A 19,582-nucleotide genomic window follows, 5' to 3' on the forward strand; every position below is an offset into this window, starting at 1 on the left:
AGCTTTCAGTTGCAGAATTTAACAATTCGCTCAGCACTTGCAGAACCAATAGCACACATGCAGACCAAAAATAGCAAAATTCCACCAATTTGTGGTTTAGCATCGCAGCTGCTCTCAAGGGTTAACTCAGCCTGCAACTTGCGTGGGAGTGAATAGCTGGCAACCTTTAGCTGTGACCATTGCTCCCTCTAATTATTTTTTGGGTGTCCGGCCCCTTTAAATGGCTTTGCGGCCCATCCACAGTTTCTCAAGTGCGTGAAGTTTAACATTGAAAAAGCCTGTCCAGGCTGTGCTGGACCAGCAGACGGTCGCACAGCTTGGAGGGAACATTAGCCGTAACCCACTCCCACTGCTTGGCTATTTTCTTTAAATCACCGATTAAGACACTCCTTTTCACAGAAACACAAGGCTCACCCATTCACTGCAGATGAACTAGAACGGCAGTTTGAATGGATAGAGTGACATCTTTTCTCTCTCTCATTTATTGGTGTCTGAAGTCCAAAGTCAAGTATGTGTTGAGTTAACAGGAATGGATCATGTTGAGTTCAATTTGGCAATCAACAACAACTTGTATTTATATAGCGCCTTTAACGTAGTAAAACGTGTCAAGGTGCTGTAGAGGAGTACAAGTTGAGTGTCCGAAATCCGGAAACCTCGGGACCGAGGCCTATCCAGATAGTTCTGGATTTTGGAACATCTTTGCCTGGGCTGAGGTAGGTCCGCCGAGGTAAGGGAGAGGGGGAGGCGAGATCAGTCCGCTGAGGGCTGGGGCGAAGTCGGGCCACCGAGGACCGGGGCGAAGTCGGGCCGTCGAGGCGGGGGAGTCCGTATTTCAGAAGATTTTCCAATTTCCAGATGACCCCGCCACGGATCGGCCCGGTGTCCAGATTCCAGAACATTCCAAATTTTGGAACTCCGGATTTCGGACGCTCAACCTGTATTTTAATTGATACCAAGCCTCATAAGAAGATATTAGGACAGATGTGGTCAAAGAGGTAAGTTTTAAGGAGCATCTTAAAGAAAGGTAGGAAGGCAGAGGGATTTAGGGAGGGAATTCCAAAGCTTAAGGCCGTGGCAGCTGAAGGCACGGCCACAAATGGTGGAGCGATTGAAATTGAGGGGATATTTAAGAGGCAAGAGTTAGAGGAGCACAGCTATCTCGGAGAGTTGTGGAGCTCGAGGAGATTACAGAGATAGGGAGAGGCAAGGCCACAGAGGGATTTGAAAACAAGTATAAGTATTTTAAAATCTTAAACTGGGAGCTGATGTAGGTCAGCGAGTACAGAGGTGATGGGTGAACGGGATTTGGTGCAAGTTAGGACACAGGCAGCAGAGTTTTGGATGACCTCAATTTATGGAGGCCAGACAGGAGTGCGCTGGATCAGCCATGATCTTATTAAATGGCGGAGCAGGCTCGAGGGGTCAAATGGCTTATTCCTGCTCCTATTTTTTAATGTTTATGTTGTTATGAATAGGCAAGTCTTGAGGTAACAGAGGCTTGGATGAGGGTTTCAGCAGCAGTTGAGCTGAGGTAGGGATGGAGTTGGGTGATCTACTGAGGCATAAACATGAGAAGTTACACTCATCAAATCAAGCTCCTAAAAAATGTTGGGACTTGGTGAAAAAAATCTGAGTACTTTAATACTTCTGTAAAAAATATTAAGTTCAAATCAGCACCGACAGTCTGCAATGGTCATGAGGCTCCCTCTGCTGACAGACTCTGGTAGTTTACAGTAATAGCACAGTTCTGCGGCTCACTCAAAAAATGAAGGTCAACAAGTTACCTTGCTTTCTGCTAGCTGTGGGGCAAGTGGATCTGAAGTGACCTGGAGCATGGACTGTAGGCGGATCTCACTCTGACCAACCAGTCGTTCAGTTGTCTGCCACTCCTCCTCCCACTGTATGCTATCATTGAGCAACTGTTCCAGCTGCTGCTGCCGTGCCTCCAGTCTGTGCTGCGAACTGTCCCATTGATTCTGAACCCTCATCACTGCACAGAAACATCAAAAGGAGGTAAACACATAGAAAATCCTTCAGTACTGTACTTAAAAACACATGATTACAAAACAATAGAGCCTTTCTACATTTAACCTCGAAACATTAGATCACATTTCTGCAAGCATACAAAAATCTGCACAACTGATTAAAATGTTACATCTGTAACTATGCAACTCATGGCTTTAAAACTATATTGTTCACTATGCTGGTGTGCAATTGTTTAATAAGTAAATACAAATAACAATTGTGTACATTGTGGTGAATCAATAAACAAAGAAACTTCTCCTAAAATACCGATGGAAAGCAAATAACTTAAAAACCCCACTCTGAGAACACGCTAATAACCTGCGTCACATTCAACTCAACATCGTTGGCTTTTTAGACCCCCTCGCACAGGGGGGCGGGACCCGGCCCCCCCCCCCCACCTCGCACAGGGGGACGGGACCAGGCCCCCCCCCCCACCTCGCACAGGGGGACGGGACCCGGCCGCCCCCCCCCCACCTCGCACAGGGGGGCGGGACCGGGGCCCCTCTACAGGAAGTTGCTATGCCCGTATCTCTGCACCTTTTCTATACAGGAACCACAGGGAAAACTCATATCCCGCTGCTGAAACACTGTTGCATATATACTGCCCAGCAATCTGGTAACAGCCAAACAGGATTTCAGGTCTCTCTCCCCAAGCTCAAAAGTCTCATTATATTTTCAGGAATCAAAAACAGCCACAAATGTCATCAGGTTTACAGATGTTTGTGGAGGAACATCACTCACATCGCTCAGTGATTGCTGCTCGCTCTTCCAGGTCAGCTGCTTTATTCTTCAGGTTCTGAGCTAGAGTGAAAATAGCGTCGAGCTGGGACCGGCGCTGCTCCAAGTCGTTCTTTGTGGTCTGTTCTCAAAGAAATCAATGCGTGAGCACAGACAAAACCAAACCTTACTGAATTATAACCTCCATCAAATCAATTTCAACCATCCTTTTTAGCACAATTAGTAGTGAGACAAGGCAGCTTACAGGGGAGCCAATTGAGGTATTTAAGATCTTCAAGGGAAGAGAGATACTGGATTGCATAATGTCAATATTAATACAAGCTTTCGGACAGGGGAATATGGATTCAAATTCAGGTGTGTAATGTTAAATACAAAAAAGAAAAACTTCTTAAAGAGGATGATAAACTTGTGGAACAGCTCTACGCAGGCAGGCAATGGAAATGGAGGAGGAGTTAAATTTAACTGGGTAACCCTCTGTTCTCTACTAAACAGTCCACCGCTCTGTCTCACTGCTAAACCCTCCACCACCTTCTCCAGCTCTCTCCTAAACCCTCTACCATTCAGTCAATCACTCTCCTAAATCTCTACCACTCTGATCCTTTACTGCTGATTAGTCAGTTTGAAGCAGCTTGGGATTCTTTATTATGTTAAAGGCACAATATACAATTGCTGTTGTAATCAGGTAATTGGTTTTACCATACCTTCAGGCGTACAATGGTTTCATTAATTTCTTCCAGATCTCCAACAGTAATTATGTTCGATTTGATCATCTGATCAATGAGTGTCAGCCAGTCAATGAGCTCCACTGCAGACTTGTCCAGATCCGCAGGCATCAAAGATTCGGAATCTGGGGAGAAGGCGTCGCGCAGAACCAGGTGAGTTGCTCCAGAAGATGGAGGTGTTGCTGACACCAGGGTGACTGTTTGAACAGAGGAGTGAACTATAGAAACATACACACAAATAAAAAGGTGAGAAAATACCATTATGTTCATCCATACATACCGATCTATTAAACAATGCAACCTCGAGTAGCACTTTCCCAACCACTAGAACTCCCTCCCTAAACCTCTCTACCGCTTTTTCTTCCTTTAAGACACTCCTTAAAACCTACCTGTTTGAACAAGCTTTTGGTTATCTGTCCTAATATCTCGTGGTTTAGTGTGAAATTTTGTTCGCTAACGCTCCTTTGAAGCACCTTGGGATGTTTTAAGACGTTAACATCGCTATATAAATGCAAATAGTTGTTGATGTAAGGAAGCTAACTCCTGGGGAGTACAAAAGGCAATTAAGTTGATAAATGAGATTGGATCAATTTCTGGAAAAATTCTGTGAAATTGCCCAAAAACTCCCTAAGGCAACCAAGCAAACTCTAAGGTACCCTGGTTACATATGACACATCGAGAGATATACTTAAACTAATCCCTTCCCTCCATATGTCCCAATTTTCTCAAACGTAGGACAATTATAGATTGGAAATTACCATCAACAGCCATGGACCAGCCCCAAAGTCAACCTCACTTTACCTCTGATATCTCTGGCAAAAAGGTATTCATCAGCCACTTAAAATTTAGATCCTCCTCTGCTTCTAGCTCCTCCCCGGGTAGGGCTGTTTCACAAATTTACCATCCGCTATTAGGAGTTTTCCTTCATTTTGTGTTCAATTTTTCTCATCTGAATTTGAATCCATGTTCTCCTGTCCTAAAGCATGCATTAATATTGACATTATGCAATCCGGTATCGCTCTTCCTTTCAAGATATTAAATAACTCAATAAGCTCCCTTGTTTCCAGTGTAAACATCCCTGGTACCCGTGTTTTCCTCGGAAATCAGGTTATCCAATCCGATTTATCAACTTAATTGCCCTTTAAATCCCCCAAGGCCAGGATACCCAGAACTGTACAAGATACTCAAAATGGTGGCGAACTGGTGCTTCGAACAAGCTAATCGTCACTTCCTGGGGCTGTAAATCCAAAGATTCTGTTGGACTTGGACACCATTGCAAGCGTATAGACAGTTTAAATACATTTTCCACTAAAACTCTCATTTCCCTATTCTGGGTTCTTTTCTGTCAGCAAGGCCCATTTATTTTGTACTCCCATTTGTTTATTTCCCTTCAACAGCTGCATGACTTAGCTTACCTTACATTAAACCATCAGCTGAAGTGGCGAGATGACGACTTTAGTGAAAGAGTCAAACCTCTAAACATTACTAGTGTTCAATAGGATCTTATTTCTGTAAACTCAAGTTTCAAAGAGACAGATTTTAACTTTTTCATTCATTAGAGTGAAAAGATTCTGAGACTCACTCTCTTGCCCCCTCTGCCCATTCTTCCAATGTAAAAATGCACTCTCAACAGACCAGGCTTCTTCTGGTCAGTAAATGCTCAACTCAGCAAAGGCAATATAGATTGTCCCACTCCACTTTCATAGCTAATCAGAAGTTGCAATCCTGAATGTTTCCATTTCTTTTAGTATATCTGGAGATTTAGATTCAAATCAAACCCCAACCACAAGAGACCAACTGAACGACCACTCATTTCCAATTGGAAAACAATTCTGGATATTTTTATTCTCTCGGGATAATAAGTCCATAAGATGTCCCCGATTTGGTAGTTTCAGTTCCAACAAACTTGGGATGCAAATGTAGAGAAAGATAATGTCACCTGCTAATCAGCACAATTGACAAAAGGAAAAACAGTCCCGCACAACCACTTAGCATAATACAGTAATTCCAATCTACTATTCAGGTTCGTATTTTTACATTGCTTTTTAGATTAACCACATTTTGACAAAAGGATGAAAGCAAATAAACATCACAAGAAGAGGCCAAACCACAGGATTATGGGGGGAGAGAGACAGAAACGTTGTAGTTTTAGTAGCATACTATTTTAATATATTTAATGAGACTTGCAAAATTATAGAATTTGCTGAATTCACTCAGAGGAATGATTTAAAGAGCTGTTCTCACCTGTAACCTTCTGTTGTGACATCTGCTGGCTCCGTCCCATGAAGGTCTGCTGACTAAAATCTTTCAAAGCAGTATTAAGAGTTCTCCAGTCAACAGAAAGCTGAGCCACCTTACTCTGTTTGAGATTAGACAGAACATTTTCATTCACGGGGAAGCAATCTATATCCATTTTAAATTTTCACTACTGGAACCTGTAAATTTCTCATCATTCTGAAAAGTTAAGCACTCCATTATGGGTGTCCAAGCATTTGTTTTTTATGGGCCATGCCGTTTCGTACCATAGAGCCTCAGATAAAGTTTAAATCCCTGTTCCCATTAATTCCCATATTTCTCAAGTGACTGATACAAACAGATCCTGGTGTTCGATTTGGGGATTATCCACCAATGAGGCACCAGCACTAAGAACAGCCCTTTCCGAACCTCCAGACACACAATATTGAAACAAGACGAAGCAGCAGATAAGAAACAGATGTGAAATAGGACCGAGCTACCTGGGCTTTGAGGGCAGGATTGTCAGGGTTCAGAGCTGCACGTAGCCCATGGATTGCAGTGGGCAGTTAACAAACTGAATTAAGCCCCTATATCATCATCAAGAAAGTTTCCACTGTAGAGTTGGTCACTCAATGGAGTAAATACTCTGCATTCCTGACCATGGCACTTTCAGTTTACCATCCAAAACATTAACACCAATTCATACAGCATTTATAGGGAGCTTGCAAATGGTGTAGTGAAAATGTAGACCTTGTGTTAACACAGTAAGAGATTGCCCAATAAGCTCAGCGTTTACCTGGTGAGTAGAAGGGAGGTCTCAGCTTCGAAAACAAGAATAATGGTGACTCGGCAAGTTACCAGAGGGAATGTGTGGACCTGTGCCCCAGCAGGGAGTCAACACTGAAAGAGGGGGCAATCATTAACCATGATCAGAGTAAATATTATGGTGTGGCCCTGGAACACAAAGCATCAGGGAACCGGAGTCGAGATCACGCCTGTGATTCTTCACGAGCAGAGATTATCATCCTGCACCCCTAACCTTTCCTATCCGTTCCCTCTATTGCCCAATCCCAATACTATGCTCCTTCCCACTCTTCCTCTACATCTTCTCCCATTCATCTCCTTGCCCCCATCTTCTGTACAGCGCAGATAATTGGACCCATGGGAATGCAGACTGGCAACCACTTTTTCCATTGAGCCAAAGGTTGGAGGAAAACTATTATCCTGACAGAGGATATGAGTGGATTGTGGAAGGAATTCACCCCCTTACCAACACCCCCCCCCCCCCCCCCGTGTTTTGAATATCTGAGCTCAAAACAGACAAATTAAGAGGATGTTTCGACAGGCACTTGCATCACACACAGGTTTGTGCCAAGATTTCCCTCATGGAAACGGCTCATTCTCCATGGCATTGAGACACAGGGGAAAAATGGGAAGTGCACCACTCAAATTCGCTCTGATGAGCTTCCAGCTCGAGAGGAGGAGCAAGCTATCTGTCCTCCCAGATAGGGCTGGAGGAGGCACAGGAGAATCCAAGAGTCATGTTTGTGGAATAGCTTTGGCATGGAGTTAAATTAATTGGTTAGAAAGAAAGTGTGCAAAGAAAAGTACACCGTGCGTTGCAATAGGTCCTGTGTCAGTCAGAAATCCGATGAATTACCTTTTCTTCAGGGAGCAAGTGGCTTTTCCTGTCCAACTCGACAGCTTTAGTGAGAGTACTCTCAACGCCCGTTTGGTGTTCACTCACAGCAGCTTCTAATAACTGATAGAAACAATGAATGACTTTAAAACACTGACCACACAATTCACAACTACAGTACACAAACCGAAAACTAAGGTATTTTGCACAATAATCACAATTTTAAAAAGCTTTCTCTAGTTGAAATGAGTTAGAGTTTTAGTTTGGCAATTATATCCTGTAAAGCTACTTGCATTTTACAATCATGGATTTTTAATGCCAGTATTTCAAGTTCAATTTTCTTTCTTCCCCCCTCTTCTAAAGCTGTTGCCAGGATGCAGTTCAATAGTCAGTGGCCCTCTGCTAACTCAATTCATGTCAGCCAGAGCGCTGGCAGGGCATACACTAGACGGCAACATCACAGCCAAGCCTGTTATTGTCTTCAGACTATATCCACACGCACACTTGCAGCAGGGGCAATGCAGTACAAACGTGATTCCTTTTTACCACCTTTCTAGCCCAGGACTTTGGTTACCACTTCATCGGACCCCTACTCCGAGCACCCCCTCCACAGCAGCCCTTCCCCTCTCCTTCCCCCCCCCCACTCCCCTGCCTCATCTCACCCCTCACTCTCCAGGTCCCCCCTCTTCCCCTCCTCAAACGCTTCGCGGCCCTCCCCTCTCCTGCTCCATTCCACTCGACACCCACCCCCCCCCCCCATAGCAGCAGCCCCCCTCCCACCCCCCCCACCTCCCAACCAACAACCATAGTCTACAACAGAGGTCCCGGGTCCATCCTCAGACTTGCAGTGTGTACGACTCTTTATTATGGCAGACAGCACCTTTAGTGCAATGTCTCATGGTGTATTGGCTGATAAAATATATTTAATCTAAAAATTAAACTATATTAAAGTTTGATTTATTAAAGCCTTTAATATTTTATGAATTATGTGCAAGGCTCAGAGTAATAATTAACATTAACAGTTTCTTGAGTTTAACCTCTCAGCGAGTATGCACTAAACAGATTTGCTACATGTCAAAATCATTTATAGTGGCAGCATGCACAGATCTGTGCCAACATGACAGATGTTCTGGGTATTTGAAGAATTAATCATCTTAGATATTTTGATGAAGCTTATTATAAATAAAAGTGAACTACATTGCAGGGCATACAAATTAGGTAGACATCCAATTTCTCTTGGTACAAGGAAAATAGATTGGTGTATGTAAAATAAAAAAACTAACAGTACAAGGTGACCATACTTTCTGTTCCCGCTCAGCTCTCAAGTGGAACTTACCTGAAGTTGCATTGTCCCAGGTAACGGTGATGCTCTGGGATGTAACTTCATTCTGGTAACTGCTGCCCAGTTGGACAGCTTCTCTAGGCTTTCTTTAAAGTGAGCATAGTCCTGAAGCTGAATCTCAATTTCTTTCGCTTTAATAGGCAATTCTTTGGACACCTTAATAGAAAGGTAGAACATTGCAGCAGAAATAAAATCTGTCCGAGTCTGTAATCATCAGACAGAACATGAGCTAGATAAAGTGTACGGAACATTTGTAAAACTGGTAAATGTTTTTTTGCTGATTCTTCGAGAACTAAATGCCCTCCAGGTACGATCATGCTGTCAGCAACAGATGGATTAACTCACCCTTGCAGCACCTTTCACTGGCCCAAAGTTATTCCAACCATTTAGCCAGGTCCATTTAAAAAAAAAAATTCTGGCATTTACTTGGCAGCATGTAGAGACAACTTTCAGCCAATGTGGGTTCCACCTCCAAAAGGGACAGAAGGTGCCAGCAGCACAGAAATAATACAGGCAGTCTGTCACTATTATTCAGATCTTACCTCACTGCCTATGGACAATTATAGATGCTTAATCTGTTTTTATTTATACATTTAAAAGGCACTGTATGGGTTTAGTACAAATTGGCTCAATAAATATTTCCAAGAAAATAGGTCTTTAAATTGGAAAAGAGTTGAGGCTAATTATTTTCATAATTGATGGATGAAATCATTGAATGCCAGAGGTACCGTTTTACTTTCAACTGTGAACAAGTTAAAGGAACAACTGGGATAAGCTGGCACCAAATGGTGGTGGGAACAGGAGCTGCTGTCTCGGCAACAATGAAATTGAAGATTTAAAACCACACACGTCCTGTGACTTTCAGCTAAATGCCTTCCCTTACTAGCATTCCAAAACGATGACCAATCCCCTTATCGTAACTTATCATGAATTAAGATATCTGTTATTTGCAGTAATCTTACGAAAAGAGACACTTACCTTACTCCAGTTTGAATTGATATTTCTAAGTTTTGCAGAAAGTTTGTCTCTCTCCTGCAGACTGAGATTTTTATCTGAAAGCAGGCTCTGTGCAATACTGTTCATCATGGTCAGGTTATCACTGCGTAACTCCAAGTCTGTTGCTTGAACCTGTGAGCAATATAGAGAGAACTAATGCAACAATCTGCAAATACACCTGAGCCAATGATTACACCTGCCTCACCATCGCTAAACCAACACTATTGTTCGGTAGCATCTATTGAAAATCATGCATATGCTCCAATACTTGAACACGAAGCCTCGGGCATATTCAGTCACAGATGAGCGAGAATCATAAAGTTAAATTGCTGATGGACGTATGCATTCATAAGAGAAGCACTGTCAATACTGACTAAGGGTGCACTGAGGAAGTCAGATTGATGAGCGCCACACTGGAGATGATGAGTGTGGCACTGGATGAGAAACTAATATATTAAGCCTCTAAAGGTACACGTGCATTGAAAATTGAATAGTCATGTCAAATTGATGGCTAGCTGAAAGAGTGATGAGTGGGTTTGCCAGGACAACTACAAGACAAAGGACAAATCAAAATAAGTTTTTCTTGCAAACTGCCCCAACTTTGCTTTGAGGGACAATGAGGGAGGACAACGTGTCCTTTTCAGCTAGAAGATGCTATCCACCATTATGGCAATCTCAAAGACAAAGTTATTTTTTAAAAAAGGAAGAACTAAAACATAAAATGCAGAAGTAGTACATCACCATAGGTTTAAACACATATGTTGCATTAGGCTTGCCTTTAGTTCCTTCAGATCATGTTCCCTCGGTGGTGAATGCACAGCCCTTAAAGAGTTCTGCACCTTATCTATCCACAAACTGAATTCATCCAGCTGACTCCTTAAATCAGAATATCGCTGACCATCTCCTTCCAACCTAAGAAACAGAGAATAACAGAGTTCTTAGCAACTGTAGAACTGAGGAGCTGTGCACAACTTGTACTGCTGACATTTACACACAGCCTAGAAATTAAAAAATATTCATTCTGGTAGCTCAGATCCAACGCCTGACAGACATTTCCATTCAACTGTTTGCTCTTGCCGACATGTTCCCTTGGCGGTGAAAGTTATTTTAATATAATTTAGATTTTTGCGTCAAGGCTTAAAACAACTTAAAAGCTTTGTTCAGCGCTTTTAATGCATTAAAAGTTCCAATGTGCTTTGCAGAACAGAAAAGAACTCCAGGCAGTAGCAAAGATGGTTGAATAGATAGACGTTGAGCAAAATTGCACACTAATGATCGCACACTTTGTTGTGAAGGGAAGTTCCATCATGGTTTCTTTTGGGATGTCATCATCATAGGTGGTCCCTCGAACGAGAATGACTTGCTTCCACATGAGTTCACAGATGTTCCAGTCCTGAACTCCAATTGAGGGGGTGGAAGATGCCTGTGCGTGGATTTTTTTCAACGTGTGGTGACCGTTGCACACCAGCCACCACACGGGCGTGACAAAGCTAGGCCTTTATCCAGTGGCAAGGGTTAACCAGGACGACTGGAGACCTGCTCTGCTGCACAGACCGAGTGCGCGCACACATCGCAGTGTGGGCAGGGGCCCTGGGCTCTTCACATTTACCGCACATCAGCCACAATCTCGCGCCGCTCCTCCGCCACAAACATTCGCCGCACCTCCGAACAACCGGTGTGTGTATAATCAATTACCAACAAACTCTTTACAAGAAACATTTGCCGTACTAAAGGATGCCCATTTACCTTTGATGCCGATCTTTGACCTCCGCAGAAATTGCCCTCCAGCGTTTATTTAATCCACTGAGCTTCTCCTGCAGGAGACATCCATCTACTGTTGAAAGTTGCCGTATGATATCTGTGCCAGTGGCATTTAAAGTTGTGTACACAGGCTGGTGGCTGCTGAGGCCTTCTTCCAGCTCCTATCAGGAAAATAACAGCACTGTTTTAGTCAGGTTACAGGTCATGACCAACCTCCCACTTTATCCAATGGAATTAATCACCAATTAATAAACAATGCATTTTTCCCCAAACCAAACTGAATAGAATCATAAGCCTCAAAATCACCATTAACCTTTAAGAGATGGCCCACGTAAAGCAGTTTCTCAATCGGAAGAAAGAAATCAACTGTAATTAGTTTCCTTTAAAACAACAATGGCAACAGCAGAAATGCCCTGGAAAAGATGCCCAATGCAGAAGGAATACGAAAGCCCCAAAGGTAATTGTGGGTTGTAATTGTGGGTTATTAGAGAATCTGGAACAGCACAGCAAGAGCAGCCCTGGAGAGAATGAAAACCTCTCGTGAGCTTTCTTTGAGTTTGGTAGCTGAAAGGAAATCAAGCAATGGCATGATAGCATTGCACACACACTGTAGTGAGGTCAGTCGGAAAAGTCAGGTGTGAAGAATAATGCAGACAATAAGTATAATGCTCAGACTCCAGAAGAGGCTGACTGGCAGTAGAAAAGGTCTAATGGGAGGGGCAGATCCCTAAAATTAAAAGAGAAAGGGGGGAAAAGCAACCATTGCGCAGGAAGAAGCAGAGCACGTGAGGCAGTCAAACAGCAGGAGTCGTATTACTGAGGGACCTCAAGTGGAAGTCAGCACTGAAGACACTAGGAAGTGGTTAGTGAGAAATAAAAGGGTCTCGAGATGGGGAAAGGGAAGGGGAATGAGAGAGGGAGGAAAGGAACGGAGAGGGAGAGGGTAGATAGAAGAAAGGGAGGGAGAAATAGAGATCGGTAAGAAAGGAGAAGGGGAGAGGCGGGAGTGGGGGGGGTGAGGGAGGGAGTGGGGGGGGGGAGGGAGGGAGTGGGGGGGGTGGAGGGAGGGAGTGGGGGGGGTGGAGGGAGGGAGTGGGGGGGGTGGAGGGAGGGAGTGGGGGGGGGAGGGAGGGAGTGGGGGGGGGAGGGAGGGAGTGGGGGGGGGAGGGAGGGAGTGGGGGGGGGGAGGGAGGGAGTGGGGGAGGGAGGAAGGGAGTGGGGGAGGGAGGAAGGGAGTGGGGGAGGGAGGAAGGGAGTGGGGGAGGGAAGGGAGGGAGTGAGTGAGGGAAGGGAGGGAGGGGAGACAGAGGGGGCAGGGAGGGAAGGAGAGAGGGGGCAGAGAGGAGGGAGGGAGGGAGGGAGTGAGGGAGTGAGGGAATGAGCAGGGGAGGGAGGGAGGGAGGGAGGGGAGGGAGGGAGGGGAGGGAGGGAGGGAGGGGAGGGAGGGAGGGGAGGGAGGGAGGGAGGGGAGGGAGGGGAGGGAGGGAGCAGGGAGGGAGGGGGCGGGGAGGGAGGGAGGGAGGAGGCGGAGAGGAAATGTTTTTAAATTATGAAGAGAAAATATAAAAAGTTCTAACTAATCAAACTTTCTGTTGATCAGTTGGATTTGCTATGCCTTCTTAAATGTTCAACTCCAATTCCATTAAATGTTATTCATCTGAAGGAGATGGGCTCATGCTAAATTATATTCAATGGCAAGCCTGCAGAGAACAATCGTCCGCCTCCAGGAAAAGCCCCAGGAAATCTGAGGCTGAACCATTCTCTTGGACATGTGAACAGAATGAATGACAAGCCCCACTCACCTGTTGATGAATCCTCGCTTTCTCCAAATCCAGACTGCCATTTCGGCCTTGGGCATCAGGCAGTAACTGTTCAGCTTCCATCACCCATTGATTCAGGTCATTCAGGTCACAGTGAAACTGTCGCCACTCCTCCACAGCCTTATCGAAACAGCTGTGCCGAAAAAACATAAAATTCAGATCCCAGCCCTATGTTCTTTAATCAACAACTTGTATTGATATACCACCTTTAACGTAGTGAAACATCCCAAGGAGCTTCACAGGAGTATTAAGAGATAGGAAAATTTGACACCGAGCCACATAAGTAGAAATTAGCACAGGTGACCAAAAGTTTGGTCAGAGAGGTAGATTGAAGGAGCAGAGAGAGAGAGGCGGGGAGGTTTAGGCAGCAAGTTCCAGAGCTTGGGGCCTAGGCAATAGAAGGCACAGCCACTAACGGTTGCGCAATTATAATCAGGGATGCTCAAGAGGACAGAATTAGAGGAACGCAGAAATCTCGGGCGGGGAGAGGTGGGGTGGGGGGGGGGGGGGGGGGGGAGGAGAGGGGGTTGTGGGACTGAAGGAGATTACAAAGATACAGAGGGGCAAGGCCATGGAGGGATTTGAAAATAAGGATGAGAACTTTGAGATTGAGGTGTTGCTTAACCGGAAGTCAATGTAGGTCAGCGAGCACTGGGTTGATGGGTGAGCAGGAACTAATGTGAGTTAGGACATGGGCAGCCGAGTTTTGGATCACTTCTAGTTTAAGTAGGGTAGAATGTGGGAGGCCAGGAATGCATTGGAAGAGTCAAGTCTAGAGGCAACAAAGTCATGGATGAGGGCTTCAGCAGCGGATGAGCTGAGGTAAGGGCGGAGACGGGCGTTGTTATGGAGGTGGAAATAGGCGGTCTTGGTTATGCTGCGGATATGCGGTCGAAAGCTCATTTCAGGGTCAAATCTGACACCAAGGTTGCAAACAGTCTGGCTCAGCCTCAGGCTGAAGTTGGGGAGAGGGCTCGAGTTTGTGGCGGGGACCGAAAACAATGGCTTCGGTCTTACCAATATTCAATTGGAAGAAAATCTCTGGTCATCCAGAGCAATGTTCAGTTACAAAGTGTTCTTTGAGGATGTTATGAGCAGGGTGGATAAAGGGGAACCAGTAAATGTGTATTTGGATTTCCAGAAGGCATTCAATAAGGTGCCACATAAAAGGTTACTGAACAAGATAAGAGCTCACGGGGTTGGGGATAATATATTAGCATGGATAGAGTATTGGCTAACTAACAGAAAACAGAGTGTCGGGATAAATGGGCAATTTTCAGGTTTGCAAACTGTAACTAGTGGGGTGCCACAGGGATCAGTGCTGGGGCCTCAATTATTTACAATCTGTATTAATGACTTGGATGAAGGGACCGAGTACATTGTAGCCAAATTTGCTGACTATACGAAGATAGGTGGGAAAGCAAGTTGTGAGGTGGACACCAAGAGTCTGAAAAGGGACAAAGATAAGGTGAAATGGCAAAAATTTGGCAGATGGAGTATAATGTGAGAAAATGTGAGGTTATCCACTTTGGTAGGAAGAATAGAAAAGCAAAATATTATTTAAATGGAGAGAGACTACAGAATGCTGTGGTACAGAGGGATCTGGATGTCCTCGTACATGAAACACCAAAAGTTAGTATGCAGGTACAGCAAGTAATTAAGAAGGCAAATGGAATGTTGGCTTTTATTGCAAGGGGGATGGAGTATAGAAGTAGTATTGCTACAACTGTACAGGGAGTTAGTGAGACCACACCTAGAGTACAGTTTTGGTCTCCTTATTTAAGGAGGGATATACTTGCATTGAAGACAGTTCAGAGAAGATTCATTAGGTTGATCCTTGGGATGAAGGGATTGGCTTATGAGGAAAAGTTGAGCAGGCTGGGCCTGTACGCATTGGAGTTTAGAAGAGTGAGAGGTGATCTTATTGAAATAAGTGTATCTGAGTGGGCTTGATGGGTTAGATGCTGAGAGGATGTTCCCCTTCGTGGGGGAATCTATAACTCGGGGGCATAGATTCAGAATAAGGGGTTGCCCATTTAAGAGAGAGGAGGAGGAGGGTTTTCTTCCGTCAGAGGGTCATGAACCTTTGGAATTCTCTACCCCAGAGAGCTGTGGAAGTGGAGTCATTGAATATATTCAAGGCTGAGACAGACAGATTCTTGAACTATAGGGAAGTCAAGGTTTATGGGAAACAGACAGGAAAGTGGAGTGGAGGCCATGATCAGGTCAGCCATGATCTTATTGAATGGTGGAGCAGGCTCGAGGGGCCGAATAGCCTACTCCTGCTCCTACTTCTTATGTTATGATGAACTTAAAACCAATAGCCATCTGATGCATGTCACAGAACTTCATCAGACACTATCTGTATTTACTGCTGTTTCAGAACTGCAGGATATGTACCTGCTGTGCCTCATTGCGAGCTAATCATATCAATCAAATCGGTTTCATCCAAATGTACCAATTACTTGTGTAACATTTTAGTGTAGGCCAGGGTTGGAGTTTGTGTGCGCAGATTTGGGTACCTCATTATAGCACAGATCTAAAAACAAATTGTAACGGTGCAGTTTAGATTCACTGGAATGTTGCATGGATGAGGCGGTCACAATTCTGAGTAGACACTTGAAAACTTAGGGATTTTTTCATCAGTGCTAAGATGGTGAGAGGGAGACCTGATAAAGGTTGTCAAGGTTATCAAAGGTTATCAAAATGTGGAATTCTTTGCCACAAACCTTTGTGGATGCAGAGTCTATGAATATTTTTAAAGGAGAGTTAGATGGTTGCTTGAAAAAGAGGAATGCTAAAGGTATGGGGAGCAAGCAGCAAGAAGTGCGGGATTAGACTAGGTGACTTGTGGGCAAAAACACAGGACGAATGTTTCTGTGCTATAAAATCATGCATGGCACAACGTCCTGAAGGCAAGCAACTTCAAGCAATATATTATAATCAGTATAATTATAATCAATATAATTACTTCACCACCATAAATCCAAGCTGGATTTTATTTGTTACTGATGTCTTCAAGTTGCCTTTGATCAGTTTCAGATTTCACATCAGTATTCCGTTAGGAGCTTACGAAGCACAGATTTAACAATTTAGAAATTCTCAAAGGAGAACCACCAATATAAAAAGCAGCTTTGACTTCACCTGGTCACCACTATGTGCATTTCCACATTGCTCTCAGCTTCCTTTGAGATGACCAGTATTCACTCAGCTCTGATCTAAGCTACCACAGTAAAAGCCAAACAACTTCAAGCACACATTCCTCCCCTAACCACTAACTAGGTGCTGTGGTGACAAGGCTCCTTAGTTAATCCCTTTATTACAAGGTTTATTAAAAACCCAAAAGTGAAGAGCACGATGGTAAATGAACCCACCACCTAAAGGTAACAATGATTCATCCAATACAACTCATGCTTGAGACAAATTAAAAACTTTGTTCAAATGAGCAGCAATCATTTACTGGCTAAATACAATTAAAATATTTTACAGTTCATACTGCTTATAAAATAGGCAACGTCTTTCAGTTTACATAAAGGTAAAAAGAAAATTGTGAATGTTGAGTTCCGATGAAGGGTCAATCTCAAAACGTTAACTTTGCTTTCTCCCTCTGGTGATCAAGCTGCTCCATATTAACAAGTCGCATCTACTTGCCTTCCCACCATATCCTTCAATTTCACCTCTGCTGAACCAGTTTATTCTGCTTCCTTCAAAAGTTTTACCTGATAACTTACTGCACAACTCTATTACCCTATCATGAAAAGATGAAAGTCTTCACTTTTAATCTGTGCCCCTAATATTTGAAGTCATCATAGTGAACTTATTAGTTTAGACTAATATTTTCAATTCCCTTCATAATATCAAAAGCTTCAATTACATCATCTCTCAAAGTTCCCACTTCTCCAAAGGAAACATGCACAACTTCCTGAACATTTCCTCATAGTTTAAACTCTCAATGCCTGGAAGCATCTGTTATCCCTCTACACCTTCACAATTTCAGCAATTAGGTGATTGTAAATATCTGCAGTGCTCGAGAAGGATCAGACCAACACCTTATAAAGCAGCACAACCTATTCAGATTTGCATTACAACCCTTTGCTAAAGTCTCCAAGTATTTTATTGGTCCATTTTCTTCCAACTGCAGCTAAGTACTGTATTGATAGCTTTGTCAACTGATCCACTACAATCCTTAGATCATCTCCTAATCAGTACACTGTCCCATTTAACGCACACACACACCCCCTAGATCTCCTGATCAGTACACTGTCCCATTTAATACACACACACACACTACCCCTCGATTTCCTGATCAGTACACTGTCCCATTTAACACACATCCCCTCGATTTCCCTCCTGATCAGCATGTTATTTAACACAACTGTTTAACACAAACTCCGTTTTGGTTCCTTGCTCCCATACCAATTATTTCAGTTTTCCACATCCCACAAGATTTGCCAATTATTGGCCCTGTTACACTCTGAATCTGGTTGCACAGTTCCTGCAAATTTTGGCATCACCTGTAAGTTTCCAAAATTTTCCATCGTTCAGTTTTTTTTTACATGTGGAGCCCATGTTATACAGAACAGTTTCATTCAACTGGGAGCTTCAACCTACAAGATCTTTGCTTTGAATTGATTTTCTTTGTAGACTATCGGTTGTTGCTGATGCCTGAAAATATTAATAACTAATCTAATTTTCTGCTAGCTATGTCAATCAGAATAAAACAAAGATTGATTAGGAGATATCAAGTGAATTGTAAAAGTCAAAAAATTCTCCAGCAAAACTCGCTCGCTGATATTTTGCAGGCAAATGGAATGCTAATTATTCAAACTGAAAAATTCGCTGTTCATCAGTACTAAATTGAAGCTCACTTTTCCCTCCTCTCTAGACCAGGAGCATTGACAGCAATGGAGCACCGCCAACACCTCTTCAAATGGTATCAACTAACGCAGCCCACATTGGGACTTTCTTTTCTCCAAATGGTTCAGTAGCAAAACTAACTGGACCATAAGCAAAGTTTTTGAGCCAAAATGATTGTTTGAATTTTTCATTGCAGCATCTATGCAGTACGCAAGCACTAGAACAAGGTAAAAGTAGATCTGCTGACCCCATGCCAACAGCTAACACTGATTCCTTACCTTTTGCGATCATTGTACATTCTGTTCACTCGATCCCATTCTGCATGGAGCTGCGTCAGTGCATCCCCTATTTGAACAACCTCAGCTGCAGAAGCTTCAAGGAAGGCATCAGGCTGATTCTCGTGAATATCCTCGATTTTCTCTTCGAGTTTCTCCAGCATGTCCTTTATATTCTGTGAGAGATGCAAGCATTCAGTTAACTCGGACACCACTGGATGGTTGGCTATCAATGAAAGGGTGACATTTAGAAAACCAAACATTTAATGGACAACGCAAATATTGCAACCAAATCCATCAACGACAGGAAATAAAAGCTAGATGGCCTCTGGCTCGGAGCATCATAACTAATAGGCATAGACAACCTCAATCAGCAGCTAAGTGATGAGCAATTTTCTAAGCACACACTGATCATTCATCTTTGCTTTAGCTGTTTGACTGACAGCAAACAGATGTGCAACCTATAAATTCAATCGCTATACTAAATGAACTAACAAGACCAATAGCCTGTAGTACAATTGAAACTGCTCCACCAAGAGGGAGATCAAATTGTGCTAATTGAGCTCACAGCAATGTCTGTTTTACTAATTGGGCTCCGACAATCCAGTGGTGACAACAGCTACCAGTGTGATCTATGGCAAACCGTACATAACAATTCCCCAAAAAAGCTCAGGTTTTGAATGAAAATAGTTGAGACAAAATCCTCGAGAAGGATCCAATGACTTTGCAACTTGAACGGGCCATTAAGAGATAGGCATCAGCAGCTCTAGTAAATTCAACCCACCCCATCCCATTCCCAATCTTTCAGTTTTACCATTGCAGCACGGAAGGCCACCATTCGGCCCATCGAGCCTGTGCCGACTTTCAGCTAGTCCCACTCCCCTGCCCTTGCCCCATAGCCCTGTAATTTTTTAATCCCTTCAGATACTTATCCAACTCCCTTTTGGAATATACAATTGAATCTGCCTCCACCACCCTCTCAGGCAGTGCGTTTCAGATCTAAACTACTCAGTGTAAAAAAGTTTTAAGTCACCATTTGTTCTTTTGTCAAACACCTTAAATCTGTGTCCTCTGGTTCTCGACCCTTCTGCCAATGGGAACAGTTTCTCTCTATCGACTCTGTCCAAACCCATGATTTTGAACACCTCTATCAAGTCCCCTCTGAATCTTCT

General features: G+C 43.6%; 1 protein-coding gene across 3 annotated transcripts in view; it reads right to left on the minus strand.

The window, feature by feature from the left end:
* LOC139273181 (utrophin-like) overlaps window positions 1-19,582 on the minus strand; it is a 476,555-nt gene that overhangs the window by 361,535 nt on the left and 95,438 nt on the right. For all 3 annotated transcript variants that reach the window (XM_070889721.1, XM_070889722.1, XM_070889723.1), the window contains 11 exons: window positions 18,414-18,586; window positions 13,261-13,411; window positions 11,444-11,619; window positions 10,474-10,609; window positions 9,680-9,829; window positions 8,696-8,857; window positions 7,381-7,482; window positions 5,730-5,844; window positions 3,465-3,703; window positions 2,767-2,884; window positions 1,785-1,990 (listed from right to left, as the gene is read on the minus strand). In XM_070889721.1, coding sequence (XP_070745822.1) covers window positions 1,785-1,990; window positions 2,767-2,884; window positions 3,465-3,703; window positions 5,730-5,844; window positions 7,381-7,482; window positions 8,696-8,857; window positions 9,680-9,829; window positions 10,474-10,609; window positions 11,444-11,619; window positions 13,261-13,411; window positions 18,414-18,586 — 1,728 coding nt within the window. The remainder of the gene's footprint in view (window positions 1-1,784; window positions 1,991-2,766; window positions 2,885-3,464; window positions 3,704-5,729; window positions 5,845-7,380; window positions 7,483-8,695; window positions 8,858-9,679; window positions 9,830-10,473; window positions 10,610-11,443; window positions 11,620-13,260; window positions 13,412-18,413; window positions 18,587-19,582) is intronic.

This window comes from Pristiophorus japonicus, chromosome 9 (assembly GCF_044704955.1).
Source record: "Pristiophorus japonicus isolate sPriJap1 chromosome 9, sPriJap1.hap1, whole genome shotgun sequence".
Taxonomy (NCBI): Eukaryota; Metazoa; Chordata; class Chondrichthyes; family Pristiophoridae; genus Pristiophorus; species Pristiophorus japonicus.